The sequence below is a fragment of the Misgurnus anguillicaudatus genome, unplaced genomic scaffold (genome assembly GCF_027580225.2).
Source record: "Misgurnus anguillicaudatus unplaced genomic scaffold, ASM2758022v2 HiC_scaffold_34, whole genome shotgun sequence".
NCBI lineage: Eukaryota > Metazoa > Chordata > Actinopteri > Cypriniformes > Cobitidae > Misgurnus > Misgurnus anguillicaudatus.
This window is the reverse complement of record NW_027395284.1, coordinates 1639705-1654804: the sequence shown is the minus strand read 5'-3', so window position 1 is coordinate 1654804 and position 15100 is coordinate 1639705. Positions and strand designations below refer to the sequence as shown.

Below are 15100 nucleotides of genomic sequence, written 5' to 3'. Positions count from 1 at the left end.
TTTATCAGGTAAACACAAACTATTTTATATTTATAGCTCCAAAAAGCACATATGGGTGATTCTCATGAAATCCACACTTAAAGGGATAGTTAAATTTCTTTGTTTTGATAAAGACAAAGGAAGATATTTTGAGAAATGTTTGTAACCAAACGGTTTGTAACCCATTCACTTCCATAGTTGGAAAAATAATACTATGGAAGTAAATGGGGTCCACGAACAGTTTGGTTACAAACGTTTCTCAAAATATCTTCCTTTGTGTTTATCAGAACAAAGAAATTTATGCGGGTTTGTAACCACATGATGGTGAGTAGATGATGACAGAATTTCCTTTTTGGGTGAACTATCTCTTTAAAAGGTGTCCAGCATCAGATTTTTTAAAAAGCCGTTGAAACCAATTTTTTTAGATTTAAAAAATGTATTTCCTATAGAATTTTTTAGATTATCAATATAAAGAAATGATCATTACCGCAACATGATATTACATTAAATATATGCATTTACAAACTAATGTTTCGGTAATGAGAACTAAAAAGTTGTGTAGGTACTATGACAAACAAAATTTCAACTTTTGTCCGGTTAGAAAAAATAAGAACTGCTTACCTGGTAGCCATCTTGAGTGTCACAGTCAATTATGTCCCTTCCAACTATTTTTTTTTGTGAAAATGTTAGTTCCTTGAGGGCTTAAACAATGATTGAAAATTGTTGCGGAGGATGAGAAAATTTTTCTTGGACACATTTGTATTCCTTATTATTGTATCTACATTTACCAATGATCACCAAATACTACATGTTTCTTTACTGTAAATGTTTATAGTATTGCATGCACTGAAGCTTTTTATTTTTTAAGTATAAATATTTCCATGTCAAAGAACCCAAATCGAGTCATGGACACGTTGCGGTAATGAAAATTTTACCCTTAAATGAGGAAAAAAACAACAAAATTGGTTTGTATGATGTCATTTGAAATACTTTTTTATCAACATGTTTCATGACACCTCATAATTCTAATTTCGCAAGAATCACCCATTTATGTCATTTAAGTAACAATAGGTTTGTGAGAGAAAACAAATCTTTTTAGCTTTTTTTGAGAAATATAAATTTAAATTGAATTATTTATCAATATACCAATCTCATTAGTTCTTGTGTGTCTCACATGACAACTAACACAAGACACAAACAAATGTCATTCATAGGATGGCATGAGAGTAAGTGAACTAGCATTTTTATATATAGGTGTGAACTGTAACAAGGCAAATGGGTTTTTAATTAAAAGTAACTCTCAACAGTTGTTTATTTAGATATGTTTGACAATTACACAATGAAATAAATATGCTGTCAGTGATTATATGCTAACATTTAAGTTCATAAACAAGACAAGATCACATTGCAGATACTCGGAGCTGTCGCACGATAATGCCCTAAAAGGGGTTTTCAAACTGGGGTCTGGGGACCCCTGGAGGTTCTAGGGCAGGGGTGGGCATTCCTGGTCCTGGAGGGCCACTGTCGTGCAAAGTTTGGCTCCAACCCTAATCAAACACACCTGAAAAATCACATCAAAGCTTGCAGGATTACTTGGAAATGGCATTCAGGTGTGTTTGATAAGGATTGGAGCTAAACTTTGCAGGAGACTGGCCATCCAGGACCATGAATGCACCCCTATTCTAGGGGTCCCCAGGAAATGTATGAGAAATGATTTATTAGTTTATTCTGTATTTATATCCCTTTTGATGCTCCATATTTGCTTTGTATCTTTCTAGTGTGTTTTTTTTTCATATAAGAGTTCCCTTAATCTCACTCACTGGGGTTCGTAAGGCAGAATTCTTTGTAAAGCTGCTGTAGTTGCTGCAGTACAAATAAATTTAGGTTTATACATTCAGCTTTATGCAAAGTGTAGCCAATTATATATTCATTATACATACAATTTTTTAAATTATATATATATATATATATATATATATATATATATATATGAGAGAGAGAGAGAGAGAGAGAGAGAGAGAGAGAGAGAGAGAGAGAGAGAAGGAAGGGGGTCCCTTACGAAAGGTTCATCATATTTGGGGGTCCATGGCATCATAAAGTTTGAAAACCCCTGCCCTAAAACAGTGTTTGATTGAAATTAAAAATAACATAACTAAAAACATTGCATTAAATATGATTACACTAACTTTTACCAGGATATAGGAAGTTTACAATGTGCCCTTATTACTGCTGATAAAAAACTGGTTGCCTCTAGTTGGTTTACACATCATCATGCCTAAAAATAAATCAAATGGGGGAAACATTGTTAGAGGCATGTCAAAACTGAATATTCACCACATACACAAAAACACATGTTAGACTATGAGGTATTACACACACAAAAAAATCTTGAGTTGAGTATAAGTATAAACTGAGAGATTTTTTTATTCTGTTTAACACACAAGAAGATATTTTAATGAATGAAGGTAAGCACACTGATGAATGTGCTCATTGACTTCCACAGTATTTGTTTATCCTACTCAATGGGTTAACTGTGTGGTTACCATCATTATCAAAATATCTTCATTTGTGTACAACTGAATAAAGAAACTCTTACAGGTTTATACCTCATAATCGACATGAGGATGAGTAAATGGCAGATTTTTCATTTTTAAATGAACTATCTCTTTAAGGGTTATGCTGATCAGTATAAAATGTATCCGTGCTTCATAATGTGACTGTAATAGGAAGGTGTCTCACCTGACCATCTGTTTGTAGATGCCCAGAGCCTCGTGTGCCACATATTGAATGAAGGCAGGATCCTGTAGGGTGAGGTCAGCAGGTACAGTCAGGGTGAGAGTGGGTGAGTTCAGGATATTTACCTCCACTATAGTGTCCGATGATGAGCTGTTATCACCCTCTTCAGTCGCTGACACCACCTTGACCACACATGGGTTATTTGGGATTAATATGATAAATAATATTTAAGCCAGTTTGTGTAAACATATCTGAAGTATTTTTATAATTTACTGTTTTCTACATAAAATCATCCTACATTATGTAATGAACATTCTGTGAACCTTGATATCAAACTTTGATGCTCTTTATTTCATTATTAAAATATGTATTTCACAGGCAGTGTCACATATGGGTTGCACTTTGTATAATGTAGAGTAGGCTACATAATAAAGTTTAGAGATGGTCTAATTGAGGTATATGTAAGTTTTGTTTTAGAATAATACCTCCAACATCCATGTGACCAAATTCAAATTGTATTTTTCCTCCTACAAAATGTTGTGCATGGTACATTCAAGGTGTTTATATCATGCTCTTTTAAGATAAACACAGTACTAAATATATAATCGTCATTATATATATTAAGGTGGTGTGATATAGTATTGTTAAAGAAATACACTGATGGTAAAACCATGATAATGAATCCACTATAGGTACCATTTTCACATACAGTTTTAATTGCAAGGTGCTGATGTACTTTAAGGGACACTTCACCCATTTGCAACTAACATAACTAATGAACCTTACTGTAAAGTGTTATCGATTAACTTTAAAAAAAAAAATACTCAATTAATAACACCTGAAACTTTTTTCAACTTAAATTTTCTCAATTTTAGTCGAAAAAAGCTTAAATGTTTTAGGTTACCAATTGAAGTTATTTTAAAAAAAATGTTCACCTTAAATTTTGCACTTACCTCTTTCCACGCCATTGACATTTGCATAAAAAAAATTCCTGATGATCTGGTATCTGCAATACTGCGATTATCCACTAGATTTACCCAATAATATTTTAGGTGTTACCATTTAAAAGAAATATGTGTTTACATTTTTACTGTGTAACCATGGGTTTCCACCAGACGCGAGTTCAACGGTTTGCGTGAGTAGATTAATGCTGCATTTACACCAGCCGCGGTAGAGGCGTCAAGCGCGAATGAATTCAATGTTAACTCAATGTGAAGACGCGTTGACGCGCGTCTGGAGGTCTTGCGGAGTGAATGAGGCGTTTAGCGCAGCACAGTAGACGCGATTCCGCCTCATTCGCTTGTCTAGTTCTCGCAAGTTGAAAAATTAGAACTTTGGCAGAAAAAAGCGCTGCGTTAACCAATCAGGAGCTTGCTCTAGTAGTGACGTGATTACAGGAAGCGAGTCGCAGAAGCCTACGGAAGGCCCTCCCATGATGCGAATTTCCGCGTGAATGTCTCGATGACTAGAATTTCACGCGTGGCTTTTACGCGCGAATGGAGCAAGTAAACTCAGAATGTTCAAGCAGCAAACTAGACGTGGTAGACAGCCTCAAACGCGGCTGGTGTGTACCCTATAGTATGTCATTTTAAAGACGTGACCAGACACGTCCTCGCGTGGGACGACGCGATATGGGCATTGCATTTTCCGCGAAAACACACATTATTCGCCTCACATGCGTCTCAAACGTGAAAATATTCAACTGGAGGGAAAAATTCGCTTGACACGAAGTTAAATCCCGCGAGTAATCTAGACCGAGTAACGCGATGCCCGGCGTTTGGTGTGTACGTATAGCATTACACTTACCTTTAAACTTCATATTTAGTATGAAACTGTCATAATACTTCATTATCAATTACCAAAATGATGAAATAAAGCCAATGCCATTATATTTTGATGACATTCTTGGTCTTAATTCTTGGAGTTAATTTAAGCCAGCGGTTAAGTTTGTCCATATTTCACCCAACCATGGTTTGAAACATCCTCGCACTGTATAGTGTTTTGTCATGCTATTACCATGGTAACACCATTGTACATTTTGTTTCTTGTTACTTGTGTCTCACATTGTCAATGCTGAAGATGCTCTCGAAACTGGTGTTGTTGTTGGCGAGCTCGGTCACCCAGCCGAAGTCAGAGGCCATGTTGCCGAGCCAGCTGATGGTGTCCTCGGTGTGACGCTGGACGATGCCCAGCACCTCCTCATACTGTTGTTTGGAAACCTCCAGCAGCTGAGAGGCTTCTTCCAGCTCCACATGCAACTCCCGTACACCTGGGCATTCTGGAAACACATGCGCTCGGCAGTCAAACTGATCAACATATATCTAATAATAATAGCTTAATGTGTTTGTGTCTTTGATACCATTAAACACAGCTCCCTGGCATGGCTCACACTTGCTCTGCAGCTGCCAGCACTCTGAGGACTGTCTGCGCAGATCTCTGCACAGTCTCTTGTTTTGCACAAACTGGGGAAAGAGTTTCTTCTCTAAGGAAAAAAAAATAAGCACGCAGAAAGAAATAACAAGGTCTATTAGTACTATTCACACTGTGAGCTTGATACACCCTTCATATTAGAATAATGCACCTTCATTCACATTCATTTCCTCCACCGAATCATGCAGATCACTGAAGACCTGTGTGATCACCGCCCCAAACTCCTCCAGCACACTCGTGCCAAAATCAAAGAAGGACTCCAAAACATCATCCAGGCCCAAACCCGACAAAAAGGCTGAATCCAGAGGTTCACCGGAAGGCTTCGGCACAACTTCGCTCTCAGGGCTGAAGGCCTGGCGTAGGCCCTGGTCCATCTCATGGTGGAAATGGGAGACCAGCACAATGCTGCGATTGGACAAGGTTCCCACTTTAGTGAGCAGGTTGGTGAAGGAGTCCTCGATTCTCACCACATCCAGGTCAAGGTCTTCGGTGCTCTGGTTCAAAACGTCCTCATCATGGGTGTCATGAGGGCCAAAGTGAGAGCTCTGGAGTCTTTGGAAGAAATTTTGGAGCTGTGGAAAACATAGGTGGAATGTCACTTTTAGGGAATACGTAGAGATAGATAACGATGTATGTGCTCGTATTCAGATTTTGAGTGCTTTTGTACTTTATTGGTAAAGGTGGTGAACCCACGGCGACAGGTGTTGGAATAGAAGTTTTTACACGTGTCCTCAAGGCAAAAACGACATTCCTCCCAAGAGGACATAAAAGACACCTTACACTGCTCCTCTGCCTCCGTCAGTTTCTTTTCTACCTCCTGGGCGATCTCTGCTGCCCCCTAGTGGTGTAAGAAGTGAAGTTAAATTTTAAACCTTCAAGTAACTCTTCCTAATTCTGTATGATCAAATCAACACAATCATATACATAAAGAAGATAAAGAAAGAGACTAATAACATTTCAAATAGCATTTAACATTTGTGACCCTGAAATCCAAGATATAGTCTCATAATCTATTTATGAGATTAGGAGCATCTGATTTCAATCATTTCAATATTAGGTTTCTGTTTTCACAGAATATTTTTTACACTTTGAATGATTTTTATATTTAAAAAAAAAAAAAAACATCTTGTGTGTGACACCTGACCTTTTGCTTGTTTCCACTGTGTCTGAGAGACTTCATGAGGTTTGTGTGTTTCTCCTTGTTCCTGGCCATGACCTCCTTCATTTGTTTGATTCCATACAGAGCCTTTGTGACCTCTTCATCCACCAGCTTCTCTCCTTCCAGAGACAGACCTGACATTACAGTTATTTTCACATCATTTAATGATTCATTCAATGTTATCAGAGTATGGCTTTAGTATTTTTATTTAAACAGGACTTCTCATCCAATCAAACTTCAGCTGTATGCTAATCTTACGTTTAAGAGTGTCGGCTGATAACCCAGGCGGGGCGGGACCAGGGGCGCAGTATAAGACACCCACAGATGTCAGTAAAACCAGAGAGAGGATCATCCTCACCAACTTTTAGACTTTAAAGACTCAGAGGATAAACAAAACCTGTTTAAAAATAAACATTTGTTGTTAAAAAGGACATTTCACAAGACATTTTTAAGATGTTAAATAAGTCTTTGGTGTCCCCAGAGTACATATGTGAGGTTCTAGCTCAAAATACCATATAGATAATTTATTATAGCTTGTTAAAATTGCCACTTTGTAGGTGTGAGCTAAAATGTCCCGTTTTTGGGTGTGTCCTGTTAAATGCAAATGAGCTGATTTCTGCACTAAATGGCAGTGTCGTGGTTGGACAGTTCAGATTAAGGGCCGGTATTATCCCCTTCTGACATCACAAGGGGAGCCAAATTTCAATTACCTATTTTTTCACATGTTGCAGAATGTGGTTTACCAAAACTAAGTTACGGGGTTGATCTTTTTCACATTTTCTAGGTTGATAAGCGCTGGGGATCCAATAATAGCACAGATTTTTGTAATATGTCCCCTTTAAGTTGGCCCTAATTACATTTCAGGCGCTTTTTAAAAATAAATTAAAAAAGAACATTACGTTTTAGTAACAATTCGCTGTTTATGTAATTTACATTACATTTACTCATTTGGCAGAGACTTTTATCCAAAGTGACTTACAGTGCATTACTATAGTATACATTTTTAGCAGCATGCGTGGTTTGAACCCATGACCTTTTTGTGCTGATAACGCAATGCTTTACCACTGAGCTAAACAAGAGCAAACAGGAGCAAAAAACATTTAATTTAATATAATTGTTCATATATTGTTCTATAAACAAAATTTAGCAATAAAAATTTGCCATCCCACTCACTCACTCACCCAACCTACAAAAGAGGACACATACTCTCCAGTAACAAACATATATATCAAATAATACATACATTTGTACGAATTGTACAAAAGATTTGTGTCTTAGAGTTCTGGGGTCTTTGTACACTCTCAGAAAAAAGGTACAGAAGCAGTCACTGGGGAGGTAACTTTTCAAAAAGAGTGCATATTAGTACCTCACAGGTACCTAAATAATAGTACATATTTTTTTAATGTACCAGCCCAATAATACTCACTAAAAACAGTTGGGTTAAAAATAACCCAATAAATAACCCAATGGTGGGTTACTATAGCACCGACCCATTGTTGGGTTATTTTAACCCAATGGATTGGGTAGCAAGTTTAACCCAATCAGTTGGGTTATGAAATAACCAATTTGTTGGGTTATTTTTGCCATGCTGCTTTAACACCCATTATTATTATTATTATTATTATTATTATTATTATTATTATTTATACTACTATTATTATTTATTATTATTATTATTATTATTGATTACTGTTATTATTTTTAAAATAAATAACAATGCAGAACTTATAGCAAGTACACTTTATTTCAATTTCATCTTTTGCATTGGTTTCAATTTAAAACAATGCTGAAAATGTATAAGTAAATAAATAAATGTTTAGAAACATAAACATAAATACATGTACGTACATAAATAAAAGAAAACAAACAAGAACAGAACTAATCTACATCTTATACTTATAGCATTATAAACTGCTTAAGCAACCGACACTGTGTTGAGGGAACACCACCAGGCACAGAATATATTGCGTGTTGCAGAAACTGCCAAACAGCAGCGGCAGGCTTGGGATACTCTATGTCTAAAACGTAAAACATTTTGAAGCAAGTGTCAACTGCTTGTAAAAGGCAGTCTTGCTCAAGGGCCATGCCTCCCGCAATGACAAAGGCCTGAGAGCAGTTGCATTTATCCCCTAGCTGCAGGACATGAGGAAACTGTCTTTGTCGCACCTCCTCCTCCAAATACTGGATTATGTTTGTTCCGACCTGTAGAGAGAATTTTAACAATGTAAATTTGCAGAGGATCAGATAAAACCCCAAAATGTCACAAATTATACTTACAGGCTGCAAATCAATAAAGGCTTGCTTTGCCTCATGGTAGGAAGGCCGAACCATCTTGCTGCCCATTTTGTAAGGTGATGGAGGAAAGATAGCCGGCAGGGTGTTTAAAGCAACATCTCCAAGAATGTCTTTAATTTAAAAGGAAGACATAATGAATTAATAATAAAAAACAGACTAAAGTACGGTTAAAAGACTACAACAGCTTTCAAAGCACATTTAGCAGGCTTTTACTTTACTTCTTGTGTTTTAACAATGTAAACAACAGTCTGTTCTGTTCTTTTTATTTGATTGGGCATGTGGTGTTCAGACTAGTGGAAATCCAGATTAAAGTTTCCTAATGTAATGATAAGGGTAGGAGAAGTGAATCTGATTTCAATCTTGACATGACCTTTGTCAGTCAATATTAAACATACCACAAATTATATTTTCACAAATTGGTTTGGAGTGTTATGTTCATTTTATGTAACTGTAAATCACTTTATATGGGTTTTTTACAGACAGGGTCATATTTATTCTTTTTGCAATATGATTACTTGGCACCACATTGTTGTGGGATTATGTGTTGTCCGTTTCTAGATTTATCCAAATAAGTCAAATGATTTATTAAGAAAATCAGTGGCATTCATTCAGGTAGTCAAGTAAAGAGGGATGTAATTGTTGTTCTTATGTTGGCAAAACAAAATAGGCAAGGAAAAGGGGCCATATAACGTGTGTGAATAAAAACTTGCTGTAAATGTGCTGTTAACAATTCACCGTCTGTGTATTTGTCGGTACATTTGTAAAACATAATTTGGTATCAAAATATAAAGCTGAGATAAGAGAGATGAGAATCTGTTACCAGAAGAAATGTTGTTATGAACTGGAAGAAGATCTAAGGCTCTCTTCTCTGTCTTGCAGTATTCCAGAATACGCTGGGAAGTGTGCCCCCAAAGCTCAAAGAGTTTATCTTTGGCATCCGGGTATAATTCACCGAAGTCTTGAGCAATCTAAAAATCAAATAAGACGAAAGAACAGCATATAAAAGTTCCTGATCTTCATTTGCAACTTAAATCTTTAGTGCATTATGTTATTTATTCATTATTGTTAACGTCATTCCAAAAACTATGGGTATATTCACTGCATATATACAGTATATATTCACTATCCATACACAAGGTAATACACACAAGTTGATAAAGGTGTAGAAGAAGAAGGGCAGTTTATTATTTCCAATTCTCCAAACCACCATATTTTTGCTTGTATGAGGAAACCAGAGTGCAGAGTAAACCCAGTTTGACACAGGGAGAACATGCAAAGTCCACACCGAAAAGGTGCGCTCCATTCGACAGGGTCCCTTCGGAGTGTTCAATACTCCTTACTCCCTAAGCACGATATATCAGTTGAAGTGGACTTCACTGACAATACCGCTCATTTGAAACGGCCTGGGAACGTCATCAAAGAAACTCAATGACGAGGTTGCGCAGATGGATATAACATAAATATATATCGGACTACAAACATATTTAATTTTTTAAATTACTATCACATTTAAAATATGTACACTACACAATAAAAACATTGACTAGAATTAAAAACTTATGTTTATTATACACTTTAATTGACTATTGCTGCTATTATTTTACTATTAACAGAATTGAAGCCCTGCTGTAACTGTCATGCACATACGAAAATAAACTTTTATCTGGTTAACTATGTGTATATATGTGTGTGTTTCATCAATGGTCACATAATTGCATAGCGGTTTGACCAATATGACTGGGGATCACGTGGTGCGCGCAATGACAGTTCGGTGATTATCGCTCTCCACTTCCTGGCTGTTAAGTGATGTATCGATGTTCCCTATGCCAGTGGTTCTCAACTCCAGTCCTCGGGCCCCCCCTCCCAGAATGTTTTAGATGTCTCCTTATATGAAACACCTGATTCCAGTCATACACACTTACAAGCTGATGAACTGAATCAGGTGTTTTATATATGGAGACATCTAAAATGTTCTGGGGGGGGGGGACTGGAGTTGAGAACCACTGCCCAATGCTGTGCGCAGTGCCCTTCGAACTGAACATGTTCGCTCCCTTCGGATTGGAATCTCACTGAAGATGGCGGAATACCCTGTGAAGTCCACTTCGCAGTCCACTTACGGTCGAATGGAACGCACCTAAAGACTTTCTGACCCAGAAAATGCATAAACTGTGGAACCTCTTGCTCTGAGATAGCACAATAGCACTATCACCTGAGCCACATGCAGTCTGCTAAACAGTACCAGTCAACTAACAAACGTTTGCCTAAGTTGTGTTTGGCCAAATGCTCGGAAACAAAGAAATTGTGCAGATTGCTTTTTCTTTATGATAATGCAATTTCTTAATCAAAGTTTTGCTCTGATATATATTGTGACACATCTTAGGACAGGGTACTGTTAATTCCTATGCCCACACAGATAGAAGTACAGACTGTTGATATAAATTTTCTCATAACAATAATGGGAAACCACGTTCAATTTTCATTTAAACACATTCTTACCATGCCAGGGGTGTCCAAAAGTCTTGGATACTCGTTGGTGATTTCCATTATAGTCTTTGAGCCATTCTGCCTTATCCACTGTGCTCTGTAGATGGCTGTTCCTTTCATATATTCTTCAACCAGACTGATAGGTTGCTTATTCTTCTTCAGCCACTCTGTCATTTTGTTGTTTTGTACCTCACTTACATCGGAATCTGCATGAATCAAAGAGCATCAGAGTGATAAATATTATGAGAACATAAAGCAATGTTTAAAGGATCATAATGTTTATTTAAACATGAGCATTACTGCTACCATAAGCTAAGGGAGATGTGTTACATGGGATATGACATTATTATATATGCTTACATATTACAAATTATTAAACATAATATAGCTGTAAGCACCAGTTATCGATTCAAGCACGACAAAATGTCTGATAAACAATTCTGTATTCTTGGGACCCGGTTCTTTCATTGTCCAATTACAAATAATTAGAAAGAAAAATCAAGCAAATTAATACACAAGCTTTCCAGCACCTTTGGAAAAACATTTCTTCTGACCTGGTAATAAAGTAATGCGATCTGTCACAGTAGCTCGGCGCTCCAATGTGACCTGTGACCTTTGTCGTGATATTGAAGTGTGCCTGTGGAGGCGTTTTCTAATATTCCGGAGTCGTTCCTCTAAAAATCCTGTGGCAGGATGGAGGTACCGCCCTGGTGTATACCATATCTCCTAAAACATCAATATAATTGAGTTCAAGGTATAGTTTAGCAAAGTATTTAATCTTTCCTAGTGTTACACTCAAAAACAGAATTGCCAAACATATTTTCGTGCTGTGTGAACGTGACCATAGTTTGGAAATCGGGGATGAGCATACTTACATATCCATTGCCTTCTGTATCTTTGAGACATGGGAACTGGGTGACCAGAGCCAAAGCTAGCTCCCTCTTTCTATGTGATGGTGGACTTAATGGTAGAAGCATAGTGAAGATGCAAGGTTATTGATTAAACCGACAATGAATGATTGAATGACTTTAAAGGGACACTTCACCCATTTGCAGTAATCTTTGTATATTTAGAACCCCAGTCATGTTTTTGAATGGTCATGCATCATTTCCTCAGTTGCCGCTGAGACAGGAGAAATACAGATTTCAGTGTTGCACTTCCTTCTTTCAATGATGTAAAAATCATCATTTTGCATCATTGAAAGCATGAAGTCCAATGTCTTTGTTGAGGGCGTGAGACTACAAGCACCCCTTTTCTTGGTCAAATAGGCACCAAATTCGACATGTATGTTACATTTCAACTACAAATATGATGCACTTTCAATAAAGATTAATGTTTTTACGGGTGAAATGCTCCTTTAAGTAAAGTGAAACCATGCATAAAACATCACTTACTATTCCCCAAACTTTTCGATTAAATGAGACACCAAAATGCGGACCATTTTTCTTCTGTCTTGCAGGCATACGTTTCGGTTTTTGTCTAAAGATGAAAGAATAGAACACCCATCTCTGCATCCCTCTAAAATTTGCCGTATATCCTTATTGGAGAAAGACAATAAATTACAGTTATTGACAATAATTAATGTTTGTTGGTTTACTTTAAGATCAGAGAAAGATACATGCATACAAACGAAGGTGGACTTTCCAAAATGGTCAGGGTCACGGTAGGTTCCTCTGTTTCATTAGCACTGTTGTCACAGGGTTGCTCAGTCTACATGTGAAGAGAAATCATTTGGTTAGTTAGTTCCAGTTACTGTATATATCCTTTACATATACAAATGAATAAAACCGATGAATAAATGATTAAACAGCACAGCACATGAGGAAATTACCAGTTAAAAATATTCCTAGCTTGCACTCACCAAGAATTGGCCTTTAGTTCTAAATCTATTGCACTAATAAACCATTTAAATAAAGCTTGCATTGTGTAAGTCTATATAAGATGTTTCAGTTTACAACATGGATGACATGAAGATGTACGAAAAAGAAAAAAATGGAAAGCTTGTGTAGCGCGTTTTTAGGTGATAAACTGTCAAAAATTAAAAACGTCTGTAGCGCAAAGGTATGTAGTACAAGTCATCCTCTGCATTATATGATTTGACAGCATGCAAGGGCTGAAAATCATGTAGACCCTTTACAGGGACAGCCTCAAGAGCTTCTGTAGGTGACACTGCATATGAGAAGTAATGGCGGTCAAACCCCACAGTGTGCCATTTATTTACAACAAGTTTCACATCAACACCAATAGCTACAATAGCTTTAATCAATCCGAACTGAGGTGTTTCATCTTCTGTGCATCCCAATGAAACGGTCATGCCTGGTCTGTACTCTGTCCCATTTACTACCACCCAATCAGGTACAGAAACTTCAGTAAAAGGGGGTAGTCCTTCCAGACCCTTCACAAATTCTCCTTGTATTGCAGCAAGAAAGGAGCCATGTCCGGGTCCAAACTCTGTGTTTTTGGAAAAAACACTTCCTGTCAGTAAGTGGTAGCACAACATCATCTGATTCCTGAATGCCATAGTTTTGCAAATGTTTTTAAAATTACAAACTATATGGCTCAACTGCTTGAAGAAGTTATGTCTTGCCTCAAACCGCATTGTCCAAAATTGTTTCAATGGACCAATCCTCCGAATGGCTCTTGGGTAATGGAGAAGAAAGTGCTGTTTTGGTTTGAGGTGTAGATGTGGATAAAGCTCCAAGAACACAGTATGGTGTTCCTCAATTAGATGTTTCAGGTACATGGTGGCCTCTGGTGTGATGGAGGGGGAGAAAATGAATTCCATGCATGACAAAAGAAGAAGCAACAGTTCCCAATGTTTGTTTCCTTCTGGAATTTTGTCTCCAATTATGATGGGCAAAAACCTTAAGAGACACCACATCTGAGCTGCAGTCTGTTTCATTGCACCATTGGGGTTCTTAAGTTCATGTTGTGCCAGTACCGTAGGTTTGTTGCTACTATCAGGAAATCCATAATCAAAACTTGTCAGTCTGTAGTTTAGTGTTTCTAAACTAAAGAATCCTTCAGCCAATAAGGATGTCATGACCAACTTGACTTCAAAAGGGCCAATTCCCTCAAGAATGTCATGCATGATGTCTGGAGCTACATTGTCCACAACACTGAAGTATTTCAACTCATTTAAGACACATTTCCGCTTGAGTCCTGTTTCTGAATGGTTGTTTAATGACAGGTCCTCTTCATAATTCTGAGAATTACGCAGCATCTCTGGGTCTTCCATAGTCTGAGTCCACATATCCTCTTTGTGTACTTTACACCAGCGACAGCAGTGGTTTGCATTAAAACCTTCTGAGTAGCCAAGGAGTGAATTCAGAGCCAAGTTGTCACCACAAACCTGGGCCACACTGACCTTTACAGTACCACAAAATTCTGGAGTGTCAATAAGGAGACCGCTTACCTCCAAGTCTGAAATATCATCAATTATACGCTGCAAAACAGAATCAATGCCATATGTTTTAGCGTCATCTGATTTATACACAGCTAGGAGAAAGCATGATGACAGAGAAGACAACAGCACAGGGGGCAAACATTTGATCTGAAAGTAAATCAGTCCTAATTTGTGCACAACAGTTTTGGAGCCCAAGGGGTTAACAGTCTCACAATCATCATTGTACAAAAGTAGTGGGATGGAAAGCTCTTTAGAAAACAAGGGATGGTGTTTGTAAAGCTCACCATCAGGAAAGTCTTGTAATACCCCAACGTCACGTTGTGTATTCTGATAGTCAGTGATGATTTGCATTGTTCCAGGTGTTTCAAGGATCTTTTTCAAAAGTGGACGCAATGGAATATATTGAAACGAATCAGTTACTGCTGTTTGTTTAACTCTGCCAGTTGCAGAATCATGCCGTTGACAATAGGATACCCCTGAAAAATGCTGTACCACAGGCTCAATGAAACATCCTGTTTGGGTGAAGTATTTGATTTGCTTGTATTCCGATTCCAGGTCTCTTAATGGTTCTGTAGCCCTCTGAAATTGAGCATTTAAGGTTTTCACTGCTT

The 15100-nt window shown here is 37.5% G+C and overlaps 2 protein-coding genes across 2 annotated transcripts; both read right to left on the bottom strand.

Moving 5' to 3' along the window:
* Nucleotides 1-1990: 1990 nt before the first annotated feature.
* Nucleotides 1991-6677, bottom strand: LOC129443485 (clusterin-like protein 1). The gene is made up of 8 exons (XM_055203930.2): nt 6563-6677; nt 6290-6438; nt 5813-5983; nt 5297-5717; nt 5075-5197; nt 4779-4993; nt 2719-2897; nt 1991-2254 (listed from the first exon to the last, which is right to left on the bottom strand). Exons 1-8 carry the CDS (start codon nt 6654-6656, stop codon nt 2239-2241), a joined length of 1368 nt encoding a protein of 455 aa, XP_055059905.2. The 5' UTR covers nt 6657-6677; the 3' UTR covers nt 1991-2238.
* A 4424-nt stretch (nt 6678-11101) lies between these two features.
* LOC129413366 (uncharacterized) lies at nt 11102-14962 on the bottom strand. Its single transcript, XM_073866080.1, has 4 exons — nt 12478-14962; nt 11959-12043; nt 11638-11809; nt 11102-11289 (listed from the first exon to the last, which is right to left on the bottom strand). The coding sequence occupies exon 1, from the start codon at nt 14838-14840 to the stop codon at nt 13122-13124; it is 1719 nt and encodes a 572-aa protein (XP_073722181.1). The 5' UTR covers nt 14841-14962; the 3' UTR covers nt 11102-11289; nt 11638-11809; nt 11959-12043; nt 12478-13121.
* Between the last annotated feature and the right edge of the window lie 138 nt (nt 14963-15100).

What these genes read in the sequence shown, in the direction of transcription:
- LOC129443485 (XM_055203930.2), bottom strand. Translation starts at nt 6,656, where the DNA reads ATGATCCTCTCTCTGGTTTTACTGACATCTGTGGGTGTCTTATACTGC. An exon ending in ATCAGCCGACACTCTTAAAC is followed by an intron (nt 6,439 to 6,562) that starts GTAAGATTAGCA and finishes CTGTAATGTCAG; the next exon opens with GTCTGTCTCTGGAAGGAGAG. An exon ending in ACAGTGGAAACAAGCAAAAG is followed by an intron (nt 5,984 to 6,289) that starts GTCAGGTGTCAC and finishes TTACACCACTAG; the next exon opens with GGGGCAGCAGAGATCGCCCA.
- LOC129413366 (XM_073866080.1), bottom strand. Translation starts at nt 14,840, where the DNA reads ATGCAAATCATCACTGACTATCAGAATACACAACGTGACGTTGGGGTA.